The 17,050-nt window shown below is 49.3% G+C and overlaps 2 protein-coding genes across 25 annotated transcripts in view; one reads left to right on the top strand and one right to left on the bottom strand.

The window, feature by feature from the left end:
* The window catches only part of LOC101723532 (nucleoside diphosphate kinase B), a 35,252-nt gene extending 28,263 nt beyond the window's left edge, over positions 1-6,989 (top strand). For 6 of the 9 annotated variants that reach the window (XM_021240128.2, XM_013077663.3, XM_013077662.3 and 3 more), the window contains one exon: positions 190-611. In XM_021240128.2, coding sequence (XP_021095787.1) covers positions 190-307 — 118 coding nt within the window. In that variant the 3' untranslated portion in view covers positions 308-611. Of the gene's footprint in view, positions 1-189; positions 612-2,471; positions 2,739-2,940; positions 3,112-3,315; positions 3,446-4,013; positions 4,116-5,383; positions 5,497-6,773 lie in introns of those variants that run through there. The other 3 variants (XM_087202613.1, XM_004859755.4, XM_087202615.1) reach the window with 3 other exon arrangements.
* A 909-nt stretch (positions 6,990-7,898) lies between these two features.
* Positions 7,899-17,050, bottom strand: part of Mbtd1 (mbt domain containing 1) — a 65,980-nt gene continuing 56,828 nt past the window's right edge. For 13 of the 16 annotated variants that reach the window (XM_013077659.3, XM_021240115.2, XM_021240118.2 and 10 more), the window contains one exon: positions 7,899-16,848. In XM_013077659.3, coding sequence (XP_012933113.1) covers positions 16,475-16,848 — 374 coding nt within the window. In that variant the 3' untranslated portion in view covers positions 7,899-16,474. The remainder of the gene's footprint in view (positions 16,849-17,050) is intronic. The other 3 variants (XM_021240123.2, XM_021240124.2, XM_021240122.2) reach the window with 2 other exon arrangements.

The following is a 17,050-nucleotide window of genomic DNA, read 5'->3' as shown; positions in this document are numbered from 1 at the left end:
TCTTCCTCCTTCTGTGGCTGGCGGTGTCTGCGGGGCCACCGTCCCTGTCCTGTGCTGCTTTTGAGAGCACAGGCCCCGGGCAGGGTCTTCCCTGAGGCTGCCCCTGTGCGAGTGTAGCCGGAGGGCTGGTCTTTCTTCCCGCCTGGGTACGCAGCTCCCCACACGCCTCCTCTCTCTGTCCCCACCTAGGAACATCATCCACGGCAGTGACTCGGTGGAGAGCGCACAGAAGGAGATCGGCCTGTGGTTCCAGCCAGAGGAGCTGGTGGACTACAGGAGCTGCGCCCAGGACTGGATCTACGAGTGACCGAGGGCCGGGCAAAGACCAGACCAGCAGACCCAGCCGCCTCAGCGCGTCCCTGCCACCCAGAGGGCAGCCTGAGCTGTGTGTGCGCCACTCCTGCCCCAGTGTCACGTCCCCCAGTGGAGTGAAGGGCAAGCTGTCATCTCCACGAGGATCAGCCGAGTCTGGCACGCAGCCCCTCTCCCCACCCCTGCATTTTACCCTCCTGCCACGGAGCCCGGGACAAACATCTATGGCGGCTCTGCTAGGTTGTCAGGACTCTACACAGTGTAGAGGGTTCCTCAGAAATGAAAGATACTCATCCTTTTCTTTTTCTTTCTTTCTGTTTTTTGATGCAGGGTTTTGGTATGCAGCTCAAGCTGTCTTTGAACTCATTTTGGAGTCCAGGCTGGCCTGGAACTCACAGCAGTCCTCCTGCCTCAGCCTCCTGAGTGCTGGGATTACAGGTGTGCTCCATTGTGCAGCTTCCATCCTTTTCCTGAGAAGGTCTTGGGAAGAGATGGGAGAGCATAAGAAGTAACTACTCCAGGGCTAGGGATTTAGCTCAGTGGTTTCGCTGCCTGCTGCACAACCTCAAGGACCCGAGTTTGATCCCCGGTACCAAAAAAAAGAAGAACTACTCCAAAAATCAGAAAAGCCGTGTGGACCGTAGGCTTGGCCCCTTCTGATGGCCTCAAATGAAGTGGGAGAAACCCTCATTAGCTTTGATTTGTTAGGACATTGATTTGATTTAGTTGCTTTAAGAGAGACATGATAGAGGTTTACTTCTTTGTTTAAAACCCAAGCTGGTCAGTAGGTGCCAGGCATGGTGGGTGGGTTCAAGGCCAGCCTGGTCCACGTAGCAAGACCCTGACTCAGAAAACCAAACCAAACACAAAAGCTCTGAATTGACATCCTTCACTTCCTCTCACATCCCGCCAACCAGGATGGAGTCACATGGCTGCACTGAGCTAATGGGAAGCAGGAAAAGGCGATGCTATCTAGGAGACCTTGGGCCTGGGGAAAACCTTGTGCCCAGGAGTTGTACATGGAGAAAAAGTGAGGGAGGCCCAGTGTGGTGGTGCACGCCTGTAATCCTAGCACTCAGGAGGCTGAGGCAGGAGGATTGCTGCTAGTTTGAGGCCAACTTGGGCTACATAGTGAGTTCAGGGTCAGTCTGAACTGCAGAGTGAGAGTGTCTCAACCCCTTCCCCTGCAAAAAAAGTAAGAAAAAGTGTGCTACGTATGCTGGCACACACCTGAACTCCCAGAATTGAGGTTCCAGCCCAGTCTGGTTAATTTAGCCACTTAACAAGACCCTGTCTTAAATGGCTGAGGATGTATCTCAGTGCAAAGGCCCTGGGTTCGATCCCTGGTATTGAAAGAAAAAAACCAAATCCCACGTGCTTCAGACTGAGTGAGGTCAGAGGCTGCAGTCCCCAGATGGGGCAGGTGACGTTGGCAGTGTGTCCTGGGTCAATGCTCTGGACTAGAGGTTCTGGAATGTAGCAGGTGCTGCAGAGCCTGTGCTGTCTGCTTGGTGGTCCCACCTATTCCGGATGTCTGAGTCCTGGGAACAGAGGCGGGGCACTGCACTGTCCTAGGTGAGAGGTGGCTGAGGTTCCCACCACAGCACCACATTGCTGGAGGCAGGACCTGCCGGGGTCCTGGAGAGCTGTCCTGGAGAGCTACTGGGCGTTGCAGCTCCTAGAAAGGAGACAGGAGCAGGGAGAGAAGAGAAAAGAGGGCCCGCCCAGGTCTGGCCTGGGTTACAGGAAGGTTTAATTTTGGCTCAAGTGAAGTAGTAGGGCCTTCATACTGAGCTTTTATTATTATTATTATTTTTTGGTAATGGGGCTTGAACTTGGGACCTTGCCCTTTCCAGGCAGGCGCTGGAACCACTGAACTAAATCCCTGGGCCCTGAGCTCTTTTTATTTAGAGACAAGGTCTGCTAAGTTGCTAAGTACCTCAGGCTGGGTTCCTCCTAGATTGCTGGGATGCTAGGACTCCCCCCACGCTGGCCTCGGCCTGATTCTTCCAGTGTTCAGGCAGCAACCTCTACAGCAGTACCCAAGCCGGAGACGTTCACGGTCAGCCGGCGCTGGAGCCTGCCGCTGGCTGGGTTACAGAGCGGGCAGGTCACCCGGGACACAGGGACACAAGCAGGGGGAGCCAGGCTGACAGGAGGTAGGGACAGCCTGCCAGCGGCCGGGCCCGACCTCAGAGAGCCTGGTCTTGCCTGGGGTGTCTCTGGAACTGGTGGCAGTAGGGATCCCTGTCCCTGGGTGGGGTCAGGCGGGAGCCAGCAGCTTGCCTCGCTAAGGAGTTTCAGGCCATCCTGAGACCGAGGACGGACAGGGGGCAGGCGGAAGACGTGCTGGAGTGGGGACGAGATCGAGGCCGCCAGTGTGGACGGGGACGGTTTGGGACTTGCCCGGCGCTCAAGCGGCGGAGGTGGGGGCCGAGTCCCAGGGGTGGGGACAAGGACTAGAGGTGCTGGGCCGGAGGGGAAGCCACAGGGCGCCGACCCGGGGCAAAGACCTCAAGCACCGCAGCAAGATCTGGCGTGGGGGGTCGCAGGAGGTTGGGAGAGGCACAGGCGGAGCAGGGACGCCTGGGTGGGGACACAGACAACTTCCTGAGATTCGCGAGGCGCGCGCCGCAGGCCGCTGGGCGGGGACGGGGCTGGTCGCCCTGGGTTGGGAGGCGGGTCCCCTCCCCGGGGTGTGGCCGTCCCGCGCCCCTCCTCCTCCGCTGGTGCCCGGGTGCTGTGGTCGCTCTGTGTCGTCTCCGCCGCGTAGCTCTGTTCAGCAGCCATCACCTCCTGGTAAGGCTCGGGGTGCCCTCCTCGAACCCGGGGTCCTCGGGTCACCGACTCCCCGGTCCCCGATCACTGGGCCCCTGCAGCGCCCCCTCCGGGCCGGGGGACTCAGCAGGGCGGCGGCGGGGGTCCACGTGGCCTCCCCAGGCCCGGCCACCCCGGCGGGTCTGTGTCCCGGCGGCCGCGCGCTCTGACCGCGGCTCTCTGCAGGACCATGGCCAACCTCGAACGCACCTTCATCGCCATCAAGCCCGACGGCGTGCAGCGCGGCCTGGTGGGCGACATCATCAAGCGGTTCGAGCAGAAGGGCTTCCGCCTGGTGGCCATGAAGTTCATGCGGGTAACACGGCGCGCGCCCTGCGTCTCCTTCAGGAGTCGTCGTCCCCGTGGGCGCGGGCGCGACCCCGAGGCCGGGAGGTCGGGCCCCCGGGGACCGAGCCGGGGTGCAGCACCCGCGGCGTGGAGCCGGACTTCCGGGTGCCCGAAGTTTAGCAGCGTGTCCCTCCTCTGGCATAGGGTAGTAGCTGTATCTCCCACTTGTAATTTGAGGCCCCGATCTGAATCCCGACACTTAAGGGATAAGTAAGTGCTGCAGCTTTAACCGGCTCGTTCGCGGCGGGATTGTTCGCGCGGGATTATCCGAGGCTCTCCGTGGAGTAAGAGCGGCCGCAGGGTGCTGCGATCGCGCTGCCTGTCCAGTCGCACCTAGTTCCATGCGGCTCCCCGGGCCCGCGTCCTCAGGCCACCTGGTAGCTCACGAGCCCAACGTCAGGGACATCACAAGGGCGACACTTTGAGGGTTCGGATGGGAGGGTTAGAGGCACACCTCGGGGAGGTGGGTCGAGAATACGGACCCTGGTCTCCGGAGAACCTTCCCCGCGGCGGTGCCCTGACGCATCCTCCCGCAGGCCTCCGAGGAGCACCTAAAACAGCACTACGCCGACCTGAAGGAGCGTCCCTTCTTCCCCGGCCTGGTGCAGTACATGCACTCGGGGCCCGTGGTCGCCATGGTGAGTGCCGCCGTCGGGAGCCGGGGTCCCCGGAATTGGCTCGGCCCCGCCCTGTCTTGTCTAACTACCCCCTTTCCCCCAGCTGTTCAGTTCTTTGGTTTACAAATGGGGCTTACTGAGTGAGTTATTCAGTTAAATGGGAGCCCGGGTGGGTGAGTGGGAATCATAGTTGAGAAAACAAGGACGTGTTAAGGTAAACCTTGCTAGACTAGTCTTACCGCCTACAGGAAAGGCTTAATTTATTCTGTTCGACAGGCGTTTTGATCTCGTTTTCCTAGACTTAGAGAAACACTTTTTAAAACTTTGCTCAATAAAAATTGGTTTAGGTATGCCAGGTGTGGTGGCACATTCCTGGAATCCCAGCACTTAGGCGGCTGCGGCAGGAGGATCAGCCGGTTACATAGCGAGTTCAAGGGCAGTTTGAACTGCCTAGGGAGGTCTCAAAAAAAAAACAAAAAAACGCGGGGATTTAGCTCAGTGGGATGTCCGGGTCTCACAAGCCCAAGGTCCTGCGTTCCATCCCTAGTACTGTCCGCCCCTCAGAAAAGTAAAGAAAAAGCTGGGCGTGGTGGCACACACCCATAATCACAGCACTTGGGAGGCTGAGGCCAGCCTGAGCTACACAGTGAGCTAGCTCGAGGCCAGCCTGCACTACAAAAAGTGAGACCTTTCCTCAAAAAAAACAAATGAAAAAAACCTTTTTTAGGCTAATAAATGAAGCCAAAGCCCTGTAATCCTGCATCTTTGGATGGTGTCAATGTCCCGTTGGGAGTGAAGGGGTGTAGAGTGTGTAATAGAGGGAACTCTTCTCCCTTCCTTGGTTTTTTTTTTTTTTGGTACCGGGGATTGAACTCTCGACCTTGTGCTTGCAAGGCAGGCAGCGGAACCACTGAGCTAAATCCCCGGCCCTTCTCCCTTCTGTATCCCATGGCCTGTTGCAGTCTTATCTGCCTGAGCTAGATGCAAAGTCGTCCCCGCCCCCGCCCCCGCCCCCGCCCCCGCCCCCCAGGCTTCTCTGTATGCCGCATTTGGAATGGATTTCAGGGTGGCCTTGAACTCATGGTGGTCCTCCTGCGTCAGCCTCATGAATGCTGGGATCACAGGGGTGCACCACTGTGTCAGAAATGGAATTTTTCTTGTTGGCCCCACCATTCTGCCTGGGTCACTTGACTGGGCTGTCACTGAGTGATGAGTGCTGTTGGGATCAGTGTGGTCCCTAATGATCCCAAGCCACATATCTGCAGCGCTTCCTGTCCCCTGCTGTTCAGGTCTGGGAGGGGCTGAATGTGGTGAAGACCGGCCGAGTGATGCTGGGCGAGACCAACCCCGCCGACTCCAAGCCGGGCACCATCCGAGGGGACTTCTGCATCCAAGTCGGCAGGTGGGTCCAGAGACACTAACGACTGCACCTCCACTTAGAAGGAGCAGAAAGCAAACATTTGGGGGCATATCTCAGTTTTAGAAAAATCTAAGTGTTTTTTTTTTTGTATCAGGGATTGAATTTAGGTCCTTGCACTTTCGAGGCAGGCAGCAGAATAAAGTGGTAATTATCATTAGATAAATGCTATCATAATAGCTACTTCCCTAGGTTAAAATTCCAAGCCTGGCATGGCAGTGCATACTTGTATTCCCAGCTACTTGGGAGGCCGAGGCAGGAGCATCCCAAGTTGAAGGCCAGCCTGGGCAACTTCTTGAGATCTTGCCTCAAAAAAAAAAAAAAATACAAGCATGTTATGTCATGGTTGGGTTCAGCAAATCAGTGTTATAAGAAATGAAGTAATAGCAATGCTACTTAGGGTTTTGCTCACTCTGCTCATTTTTCAAGATTTGAGATTTGGACACCTTGGGATATAAGCACGTTTTGAGGGGGAAACTTAGAAGCATAATATAGTTGAACCAAGGGACCTTTATTCCTTCTATTTTTCTTGGGTGTTGGGGATTGAATTCAGGGCCTGGGAAAAGTTCTGCATCCTCAGCCCCAGGGGATCTTTTTAACAGTTTGTTTTTCTTTTTTGACTGGTGTCAAGCACCTGGCTGCCAGCAGTCATCCTGCCTCAAGCTCCTGAATAGCTCGGACTACAGAGTAGCTGGGACTACACTTGTATACCATTGGGCCTAGCGTATTTATAGTGTTACAGTTGGTTTTAAAATAAAATAATGCTGGGCATGTTGGCACATTCCTATAATCCTACCACTAGGGAGGCTGAGGCAGGAGGATCACTGAGTTCAAGGCCAGCCTGAGCTACACTCAGATCTTGTCTCAAAAAACCAAAACCAGCTGGGTGTGGTGGTGCATGCCTGTGATCCTAGCACTGGGGAGGCTGAGGCAGGAGTATGGAGGATCAAGGAGAGATCGAGGCCAGTCTGGAATACATAATGAGTTCAAGGCCAGCCCGAACTGTATAATGAGACCCTGTCTCAAAAAACAAAAACCAAAACAAACTTTGGGGAATGTAATTAGTCTGCTGCTTCAGGTGGTAATTTAGCTGGAAACATCCGGAGCGGCTGTTCTGTGTTGTGCCCATGAAATATACTTGTTTTGGAGACAGGATCTCTATGTAGGCCAGGCCAGCCCTGAACTTGGGATCTCCCATCTCAGCCTCTGCAGTGACTTTTGCACTGTGAAACACAGTAACCAGTAACTGTTCTCTTTCTTAGGAACATCATTCATGGCAGTGATTCAGTAAAAAGCGCTGAGAAGGAGATCAGCCTGTGGTTTAAGCCGGAAGAGCTGGTCGACTACAAGTCCTGTGCTCACAACTGGATCTATGAGTAGCAGTGGGAAGAGCTCTGAGTTTCGCTCAGCTGACTGGGGAGGGTCACAGGGACCCTTCTTTTCTGAAGCCCGTTTCCCAATAAAGCCTTGGGACCGGCGGCATCCTGTGGTTCCTTGATGCCGAGCAGCTGGTGCCCCTGGCCTCTTGGCCTGGATCCCTCAGAGCCCGGCTGTGGGAGAACATGGCCCTGGCCAGCGGCATGGTTACTGTTTCCTTCTGTGAGGAAGGTCTGGAAACCCGGGGGGAGGCCCGTCCGGATTTGCACCTGTGCTGTGCAGTCTGGGTGGGCTCCCTGAGCCAACATGGAGGACCCCTGGAGCCAGGGTAGCGCCCAACTGTGACTCAAGATGAAAGCAACTGACCCAGTTCCCCAGGCCAGGTTGTTCCAAAAGTGTTTCTGCAACCCTACATCCTGGTCAGACCCTGGGGTGATTTACTAAGCTTGTTGCCTGGGCTTGAGGCGAGAAGGGGAAGATTCACATTCTAAGTTGGGTGTGGTGGTGTGTTTCTGTAATTTCTCTAGGAGGCCAAGAGAATCCCAAATTGCCCAGACTGGGCAATTTATCAAGACCTGTCTCAAAAGCAAAAGGGCTGGGGATGGCTCAGTTTGAAGACCCTGGGTTCAATCACTAATACAAAGGAAATACTCAGTTTTTGAAGTTAATTTTGCTTTACTGGCAGTTGTAAAAATGCTTTTGTAGCATTATCTTTTGGAGTCTGCCTTTTGAAAACAGTGACAAACGGATGGTTTTTTTTTTTGGACAGGGTCTCGCTATGCAGCCCCGGCTGGTCAAACTCAAGGTGATCCTCGTGCCTCAGCCTCCAGAGTGCTGGAATTACAGGCATGAGCCACCGGGCCTGACCAGGTTAATTGTTTTCATGTACACACAGTATGAGGCATGCTGCGACGCTACACATCCATGAGTCTGAGCCTCCCCAGCCAGCAGGGAGCTGCACCTCCACCTCACACTGAACCCTCCTGCCCAACATCAGAGAACTGCTCACATACGGCTTAACTTTCATTTTATTTTGTGTAAAAAAGGGCAAATTTAGTGAATTATTTTCATCTTGTACACAAAGTTATAATTTTAATGCTTTTCACATCCATGCTGAAAATTTGCAATTTGGTAAAAATGAAAGGAACATAAATTTCTCTGAAGGAATTTTTCACGCCATTATATACACTTCATGAGAAAGTTTCAAACACTTTCTCAATGATCACGTTACCAGAAAATAAAAGATTAAATTTGTACAGATATTATCTATATATCAAATACATACAGAAATGATGTAAAAACCTTATGCAGTTTACTTTGACCTCTGTCCTCAAAAGATATGCCCAGGGACAGATACTAATCCTTTGTATAAATGACTGTGGCTTTATTTAAAATATGAAAATCAAAGGAAGAAACCCAGTTTAATCACAGTATTTTTAAAATCCCTTCCCAATATTAAAGGATCATTACCAAATATATAGCACCATAATACAAATATTGATGGGAAAGGGTATTCACATCACGCAAAATTAATAAAACAAACACTGAAAACCCGTGTTAGTATCCGTAGAATAAGAAGTTGATAACAGCTTTAGCTTTATCCTCATACACAGCAAGGAAAAGGTTAGAGAGTTTAAACTACCAAAGTCCCCAAGTAATCCTAACAGGAAAACAAATAACAAAAAACAAACCCAAGGTCAGCAGTACGTTTTGAACCGTAAGAGAGGAAGGGGCTACAGAGCTGTAGGTCGGAGTTATGGCTAAGACAGAGCCCTGGGCAGGGCCGCCTTCACTTCCGCTCGAGGTTGTGGGCAGAGGGGCCGGCAGGGTCCTCCTCAGCAGCCTGCCAGCCAGGGTCAGGGGCCGAGCAAGCGAACTTGCTGGAGCAGGTGGGTCGGATCACTCTCACTTGCTCGCTCGGAGCCTGGCTTTGCTGTGGAACTGGAAGCTTATGAAACACGGCTACAAATGAGCATTTCACAGAGCTAATTACCAGGGCTGGCTGGCTCCAAATCCCAGCCCTCCTGGCTTATGGGGTTCCCCTGAGAGCCCCGATCCCCAAGGTGCAGGTAGAACACAGTGCTCACTGGCCGGCTGCGCCCAGAAGCGGGGGAGCGGGGAGCTAGGTGTGATCCGTGGAGCCTAAGAAAGACCGCTGCCCCTCTGCCTGGAACCTTCTCGGCCTAAAGATCTGGGAAGCGCGAGGACGTCACATTTACAGTAGGTCCCTCTCAGCAATGTTGTTGAAGATAAATATCCAGTAATTTTACAGCTGAAGTCACATATATTTGACAGAGAATCAACTTGCGTTGATGGGATCTGCATTTCTGCCCTCGAAAAGAGTCAGTGTTAAGAAATGGTGACATGCGATTCCATACATTCTTACACTATAAAGTAACACGATTTACTTCCAGTAGCTGCTACAAAACCTTATGTTATGAACCCCTCTTGCATAGAATGAGGTAAACCTGTGCGTATTACCAATGCTATTATTCCCAAAAGTAGAGCAGTATTTTAGAAAATAAATTGCTGGTTTTTAACGTTCTATGCATTTTAAAATTCAAACAAAAATCTTACCTAAAATGTTCTCCTGGGGCTTTCTAGTGTTTAAAGCATTCCATAGGCGGAAGGACTGTCAAGGTTAATCATTTTGATTAATTCCTAGTCTGCCCTGCCTATATTCCAGAGATGGCCACAGTTAGCAAACGGAGGAGGCCAGGCTAAGACCCAGAAGCACTTCTACAACAGATGAGTGAATTCCTGAGAGTTTAGTTATGAACCTCACTGGTAAACGCTAGAGCTCTCAGTCACAGCGCGGTAGACAGCTAGAAGACAGAGAGCAAACCTTTCACCAATTTACCCTTGGATCCTATTTTTGAAGGAAGCCATGTGAATTTTAAAATAGGGAATGTTTGGAATGGTCCAAATCAATTATTACTGTTAAAAAGAGATTCTGGTGACAGTTAAAGACAATTCATACTCTGTATGTGGAATTTTTCAGAAAATTAAGTCCTCTTTCAATTTAGTTTTCTAACAAATCCAGGACAGCTAGAAGTGGAGCTGGAATGATTTTGTAATCTGAAGTTGTTTGGCTCTGAGTAACTGACTTTGATTCTCTTGGTGACACAAAACATCTGTTTTGGGGTGTGGTTGTACCCAGTTTCTATCTCATGGGATGGGACGAAATGGCTGAGAACTGATCAGAATCCCTTCCGGGGGCTATTGTATTTTAGCAAGGAAAATAAAATAAACTTAGGACAATATTGCATGTTCCCAACCCCGCAACATGGAGATTGAGATCCTGTATATCTTGCCAACCATTCCAGTTTAACACTTTAGTGTTAGGATCATTTCTGACTGAAAAGAGAACATATAAAGTATCCAGAGTTCTTCCAGTTTCATACAGAACTCCAAATAAATTTTCACAGAATGAAAAACATTTCTGTACAAACATTTAAAATGGGCTGCAGTGAAACGCCAGCGAGCAGAGCGAATGCCCTTCCGTGGTCTGTGTGGAGCCGGGCCCTCCGCAAGGGCCTCAGTTGCATATTTCTGCAGCAGAGGAAGCCGGAGATGTGACTGGCCTAACTTCTAAAATCCAAAAGTCTCCCAACAGGTACCAAAAAGGTTCATTTGTATGACAGTTCATTTGCATTTACAATTACATCCTCCTTAAATCATTTCCTTCAATCCTGCTACCTAAACTTTAATCTTACCAAAAAGTTAGAATTTCAGTTCTTGTTAACAATGCACATAAATCCAAACTTGGAAAATATTACAAAATTCTTTCAAAAGCTTCAAATACAACACAAAAATTGTCCATCTTTATAAATTGAAAAATTTCCCCTACCCCCCCGACTAAAATAGTTTCCCCACCCACCTGAAAAATCCGGAACTGAAATTTTCTGTTTAGCAAAATGTCCCAGTAGAATAGCCCGCTGTACAGCTGGATCGATTATAAATCAGTTCTGTGTAAAATTCTTCCCCTCCCGCCCTCAGTTTCTGAGCCGGCTCAGGGCTCTTGTTTGATGTAGAAGTTGGCAGAGCCATTGCTTTCCTGATCAGACGCTCCCTGGAGGAAGTTATAATCCTCCCCATCCAGCAGCTCCTCCTTCAGCTGCAACGTGGTCACTGTGAGAGAGAGAGAGAGAGAGAGAGAGAGAGAAAGAGAGAGATGCACCGCGGTTACCAAGCCTCTGCACACCCACACGGCCTCACAGTTAGTAAGACCTCTCCAAGTTCTCTCTCACTCTTAAAATTAACCCTGGGAAGCTGGGAGGAAGCTCAGGGGTGGCTTCTGCAAATGCGCCGAGGCCTGGGGTTTGACTGCAAAAAACAAAACAAAAAAACTCCAGAAGTATAAGCGCTCAATTTTTTTCTTTTTGTGGTGCTGAAGACTGAACCCAGGGCCTCATGCAAGCTGGGCAAGTGCTCTGCCCCTGCGCTGTAACTCCAGAGCTCACTTTAATTTTCAAATACACTGACCATGAAGGAAGGCTCTGCAAAGGAACAACATGACATATGGGACACTGCACAGTGGATGCCTTCAACAGAATCTTCTCATAATGGTGCTCACTAACTCGACTATATTCATTACAATTTTTCTTATGATTAAGCATTCACTTTTATGTCAATGTCTATAGAAAGAATGACATATTCCTGCATGCTTCCAAAGTACAGTGCTTAATAAGTAACAACAGTAAATATGACTTTAATAATATAACTTTATTCCCAAAGAACACCTTCATTGATTTTACACAGGTAGGGAGTGAACCCAGGGTCTCACTCAAGGAAGGAAAATACCCTAGGACCACTGAACCACACCCCAGCCCAGACAGTAAAGACTCCCTGAAGAAACAAGGATATGAGCCTCATATCAGGTGTAACATTATAAATCATATAAAACAGCATTGGTAATATAAATTATACACATATAAATTTATAAAAATAAAACTGACAGCCGGGTGCGGTGGTGCACACCTGTAATCCCAGAATTTGGGAGGCTGAGGCGGGAGGACTACCAAGAGTTTGAGGCCAGCCTGGAATACACAGTGAGTTCAAGACCAGCCTGAACTACCTAGCGAGACCTTGTCTCAAAAACAAAATAAAACAAAAAAGCAACAACAACAAAAAACCCCTGACATTAAATAAAGTCCCATAGTGGAACTAAAATTATGGGGAACTTGGGAAGTTACTCTAGTTCAAATAAAAATGTACTGACAATGGAAATGTGAAAATCATCAGTGCAAGGGCCGCAGATGTAGCTTAGTGGTAGGTAGAGCACTTGACCAGCATATGCAAGATCCTGGGTTCAATTCCTAGTACCACAGCAAACACAAAAACCCCCAAACCAGAAAACAACCAAAACACAAAACCTCTCTACAAAACCAAAGTTGCTCACTTTCCCTGTGAGATCGCTGACAGCAGCGCTCACTGCCTACACGAGCCCACAGCCCAGCAGCCCTTCACTTCAGCGTCTCTGTTCTGCGTAGAACTGCTTCCGAAGGGCTGCATCCTGGGAACAGGGGTCGTGCTGGCCAGGACTCTGGGAGCAAAGATCAGCCCAGCTGTTTAGGAGGTGTAGGCAGGGGCCAGCCTGAACTATACAGTGAGACCCTATCTGAAAAATTTTTTTTAAAAAAAGTTTCATTTTGCCAGGCCCCAAAGTGATCTTAGGCCATGCCTGAGATTTTTATCCCCTTTCAACTTGGGGTTCCCCACAGCCTGACTCCTCAGCGCCCTCAGCCGGCCCTGCTCCAGGCCTGAGCATAGGGCTTCTCCCTCAAAAGGTACTCCCTATTCTCTTCTTTTAATGAAAATGATCTCACCCAGGTATTGGCCTAATGTCAACAGCCACCAACGTGTGTTCAGATTTCTTAAAGTCAGTGTCCAACCACAGCTGAGCTGGTGAAGCTTCAGATCTATACAGAGCAAGAGAGGTGACCTTCTGTGTTCCTGCACCCAGGGCCACCTAGCCCCAGGGAGCAGAGCCAAGCCTCCCCCGAGCTTTACACAGCTTGCTGAACTGCGCTTCGGCCTCCGGCCTCCGGCCTCCGGCCTCCGCTGCTTCAAGGATCTGTGTGCTGGAGACAGGAACCAGGACTTCTGCCTGGCAGAAAAGCGCTCTACACTGAGCTACAGGGCCCAGGATTTAGCTCAGTGGTTCCATCCCCTGCCTCGAAAGTGCAAGGTCCAGAGTTGGAGGGGAGGGGGAAGTGCTACAGTCTGGTTTTCTTTTAAAGTCTGAGTGACTATTTCAAAGGAGAGATCTGACACAAATCTGAAAAGCACTCCTGAAGGAGCGCAGCCTGCCTCCCTGCGGGCATCTGGCTCCAAACAAAAGGTAAACTTTTTTGTTTTTATTATGTATTTTCCATTAAAAACTCTAGTCCTTGCCTGCCTCACAAGCGCAAGGACCTGAGTTCGACCCCTGGTACCAAAAACAAACACACAAACCAACGAACCACAACAACAAAAACTCTAGTCCTCCCTGGTTACTGGCTCCACTTTCAGTTTTCTGCGATCAATTGTAGTTGAAAGTATTTTTTTTTTTTTTTTTGGTACCAGGGATCGAAATTGGAAGTATTTTTTGTCATTAATCTCTTTTTTTTTTTGAGACAGGGTCTGGCTGTGTACTCCAGGCTGGCCTTGAACTCATGACGTAGTTCAGGATTTCCTTGAACTCTTGGTGTCCTCCTACCCCCAAGCCCAAGTATACACCCCCATGCCTGGCTTTTTTTTGCTCATCTCTTTTATTTTTATTTTTGGTACCGGGGATTGAACTCGGGACCTTGCGCTTGCAAGGCAGGCAGCGGCACCACTGAGCTAAATCCCCGGCCCTCTCTTTTATTTTTTAAAAAAATCTCTTAATGCGCTCAATGTATAAATCAAATTTGAACGTGGGTATATATGTGGAGGAGGAAAGTGGTATCTGTGTGTACAGTTCGGTACTCTCTGGGCTTTCTGGCATCTGTCAGGGGACCTGGAACGGGCTAAGAAGACCATGTGGGACATAAATTGGGATCTGTCCACACTGAAAAAAAAAAAATTATTTCCGAGGTGAATTAGGACTCAAATTGTACCTGGGTAGTAGGTATTTAAGTTTTTCAAAAAGTAATAGCACTATGTGGAACAATAATTAGTGATTACAACTTTTAAAACCCAACAGTAGTCACAGAAAAATGCCTCATTTCTCGCTTTTTCTTTCTTGGTGGTGCTAGGGATCAAATCCGGGGTCTTGGCTATGTCAGGCAAGAGCTCTACCACTAAGCTATTCCCTAGCCCAACAGATTACTTTAAAAAAAACATCGTCTGTCTTCTCTCATATTATGATAATCTCTTGAGAAAGGACAATTTCATCTTATTGTGCTACCAGTTTGGGCATTGGCAGAGGAAAATTTAACAGTGCAAAGACAGAAAAGCAAATATACTCCATATATAAAAACAGTAAAACAAAAAACTAATCAGACTGTTGAAAGGTAAAGCAAAATTGTGCAGTTTAAAAAAAAAAATTAACATAGGGGATTTAGCTCAGTGGTTCTGCCACCTGCCTTACAAGTGCAAGGACCCGAGTTCGATCCCCAGTACCAAAAACGAAAACAAAAAAAATTAATATAGTTAACAATGCTGTTACAGTGAACAGTATCAAATGTATAAGTTATCCTTCTAATCTAGACAACATGCATTAAGCATTAAGATCATTTTAACGCCAGCACTACAATAAACACATGGAAACAAAGCCCCTGTTTCATTAAAGGTGCAGTACCCACAATAAAAGGTTGGTTGAACCGTGTCCCGTTAGGATGATCAGATGGCTCAATGAATGGGAATCACTCTGCTTCCAGTCAAGCATGTGCCATTCAAACGGGGTCTTAGCAGAGAGAGAGGCCGAGTTTCTAAGGCACACCCTGAAGCTTTGTGCATTTATCGCTGACGACACACTTCTGGACTAGGCTTCTAACCATGTTAAAATATGGAAATGATGTGCTTGAAAGATCGCTCAAGATACAGGTGAAACATTCACTCAGATGTGCAATGTTTTCATGCAGTTTCAGTGTTCCCATGGACTCTGAGATAAGGCTTGTCCAGGATGTTCCCACCAACCCTTTCTCCCCAGGCCTCATCCTCTGTGAATGATGGATGAAACACAACAGAGCCTCTGGCTGCAGCTCCCTCTCTACACAAAGGCATTTTCTGAGCTCTGTCCTAAAAAGGAAGTCACTTAATGACACTAAGCACTAACACTTCAGGAGATAAACTAACCGAAACGACATTTTCCCAACTACACAGTCCATTAATAATGAAGAACAGCTAAACCCCAGCACTGTAGCTTTCAGATCCTTCAGGTGGCAAAGCGGTCCCTGGGTGGTTTCACCAGCGTGAAATCCCACCTCATTCCATCCAGCAGGGGACGCGACAGGACCTGAGAGAAGCAAGTCCCGCAAGGAGGCGCTGTGGGTTCTCGGGGGTTCTGCCAACCTCTGAAATCAAGTTCTGCTTCACATGAATCAGAACCTCTCACAAAGCACGATACACGCCTCCGAAATTAATGTTTAACAAAAATGCACTTCCAAAATCCAACAAAAGTTCAAACATTCAGAACTCATAGTATCCATACTTAAAAAGGTGAAAGATGACTGCTTCATAAATACCCGGATGAAAAAAATTAAACAGAAACCAGAAGCTAGAATGCTCTTCAGTTAGACTTTGAGGGTTTTCCACTAAAAGGCAGGTAACTTGGTAATCCCAGTCCCAAGCAGTTTGTCATGTAAAACAAACACTGTGATTTCCTCTGGATATAAGGACATCAGAAAAACAGAGCGGGAAGGAGCCAGATGGCCCTAACACACTGTGACAGATGTCAAAAGCTAAAGAATATGTCCTCTGAAAACGCCGCCCCCCCAAAAAAGAGGTCAGTAACTTCAGGTGACAAAATATTAGCAAACAGCAGAGAAGGAAACAGCTAGGCACGAAGTTCCCTCTAGATTTTCAACATACAGAAGACATTTTAAAGAATGCTGGCCAGATGACACAATGTAGTTTAAAATCAGCAGCTGGGACAAGGAAGCAGACATGCCCGGCAGATACAACTTTGGCTTTGCAGCTCTGTGATCTGGACCCAGGCCCAATGGTCGGCATAGGGATGGGAAGCTTTTCTGACCCCTCAGAAAAAGGTAACGCCACACACAAAGGGTAAAAACCTTCTGCCCTGGCCTAACCAATTAAATGTCGTTTATATCATGCATCACTATATATATACAAACACGAAAGTGTGCAAAATATAGAAATAAGTCACCTAAATTCAACACCAAGATTATCCAGATATTGTCCTTCTCCACCTGGATTATTCAGCTACAATCATGGTAAATGTTACCACCAAAACCTATATGAACACAGAGCTGACACCACACCCTGGCTGCGTGTGGGACACTGAGCAATGTCAGGAACCAAGCCTCTGGTCAGGGTCTGATCCGGGGACCAAGGCCTCCACACAGCTGTCCCTGTAAGGCTGCGCCAAACTGCGATGCACAATGGTCAGGAATTTGAATGAATCATGAAATACTGCAAGCTGCCCCGTGCAACTCCATCAACTGCTCCCCTGATGACCTGTCTCAGTGAAATGACTACCGAGGCCCAGTGAGAATGAATTTAGGAAGAGAAGGAGGAGAAATAGAATGAGTCGGCATCTGTCACAGCAGAGTGCGCCCTGTGCCCGCCACCCTGCCCAGCATGGACCCTGTGCAGTACCTGCGGTGCCGGGCGACTCGTTACCTGTTTTGAGGCTGGGCCTGAACTCTCGGCTAGTGCTGGGAGGCGGGAAGGCCTCTGGGGCTGTCTGTGCCGGCAGGGCTCGGTATGGAGGAGTCAACTCTTCGTCCCCAGAGAAGCTCCTCCGCACCCCACCTGTCATGGGCAGGCTCGACAAACTGACAGGCTTCTTCCCAACTGGCATCTTCCTCTCTAAACATCAAGTCAGACTGAAGTAAGCTTTGACTCGCGTGGTGGCAGGAAAAGTGCATTGCATAATAAGGAAGCAGGGGTGCACAGGGCCCCGCAGAGAGAACCCACTACACAAGGTCGTGCTGCTGGGAACTGGGGTGGGTGTGCATGTGTCTGTGTGTGTGGAGGGAGAGTGGCGGGAGGTTCTACTTCCTCAGTGCCT

Source organism: Heterocephalus glaber, unplaced genomic scaffold, assembly GCF_053883595.1.
Source record: "Heterocephalus glaber isolate CG9 unplaced genomic scaffold, H.glaber_assembly_v1.0 deba00001773, whole genome shotgun sequence".
NCBI classification, from domain to species: domain Eukaryota; kingdom Metazoa; phylum Chordata; class Mammalia; order Rodentia; family Bathyergidae; genus Heterocephalus; species Heterocephalus glaber.
This window is presented reverse-complemented; position numbering and strand designations above follow the sequence as displayed.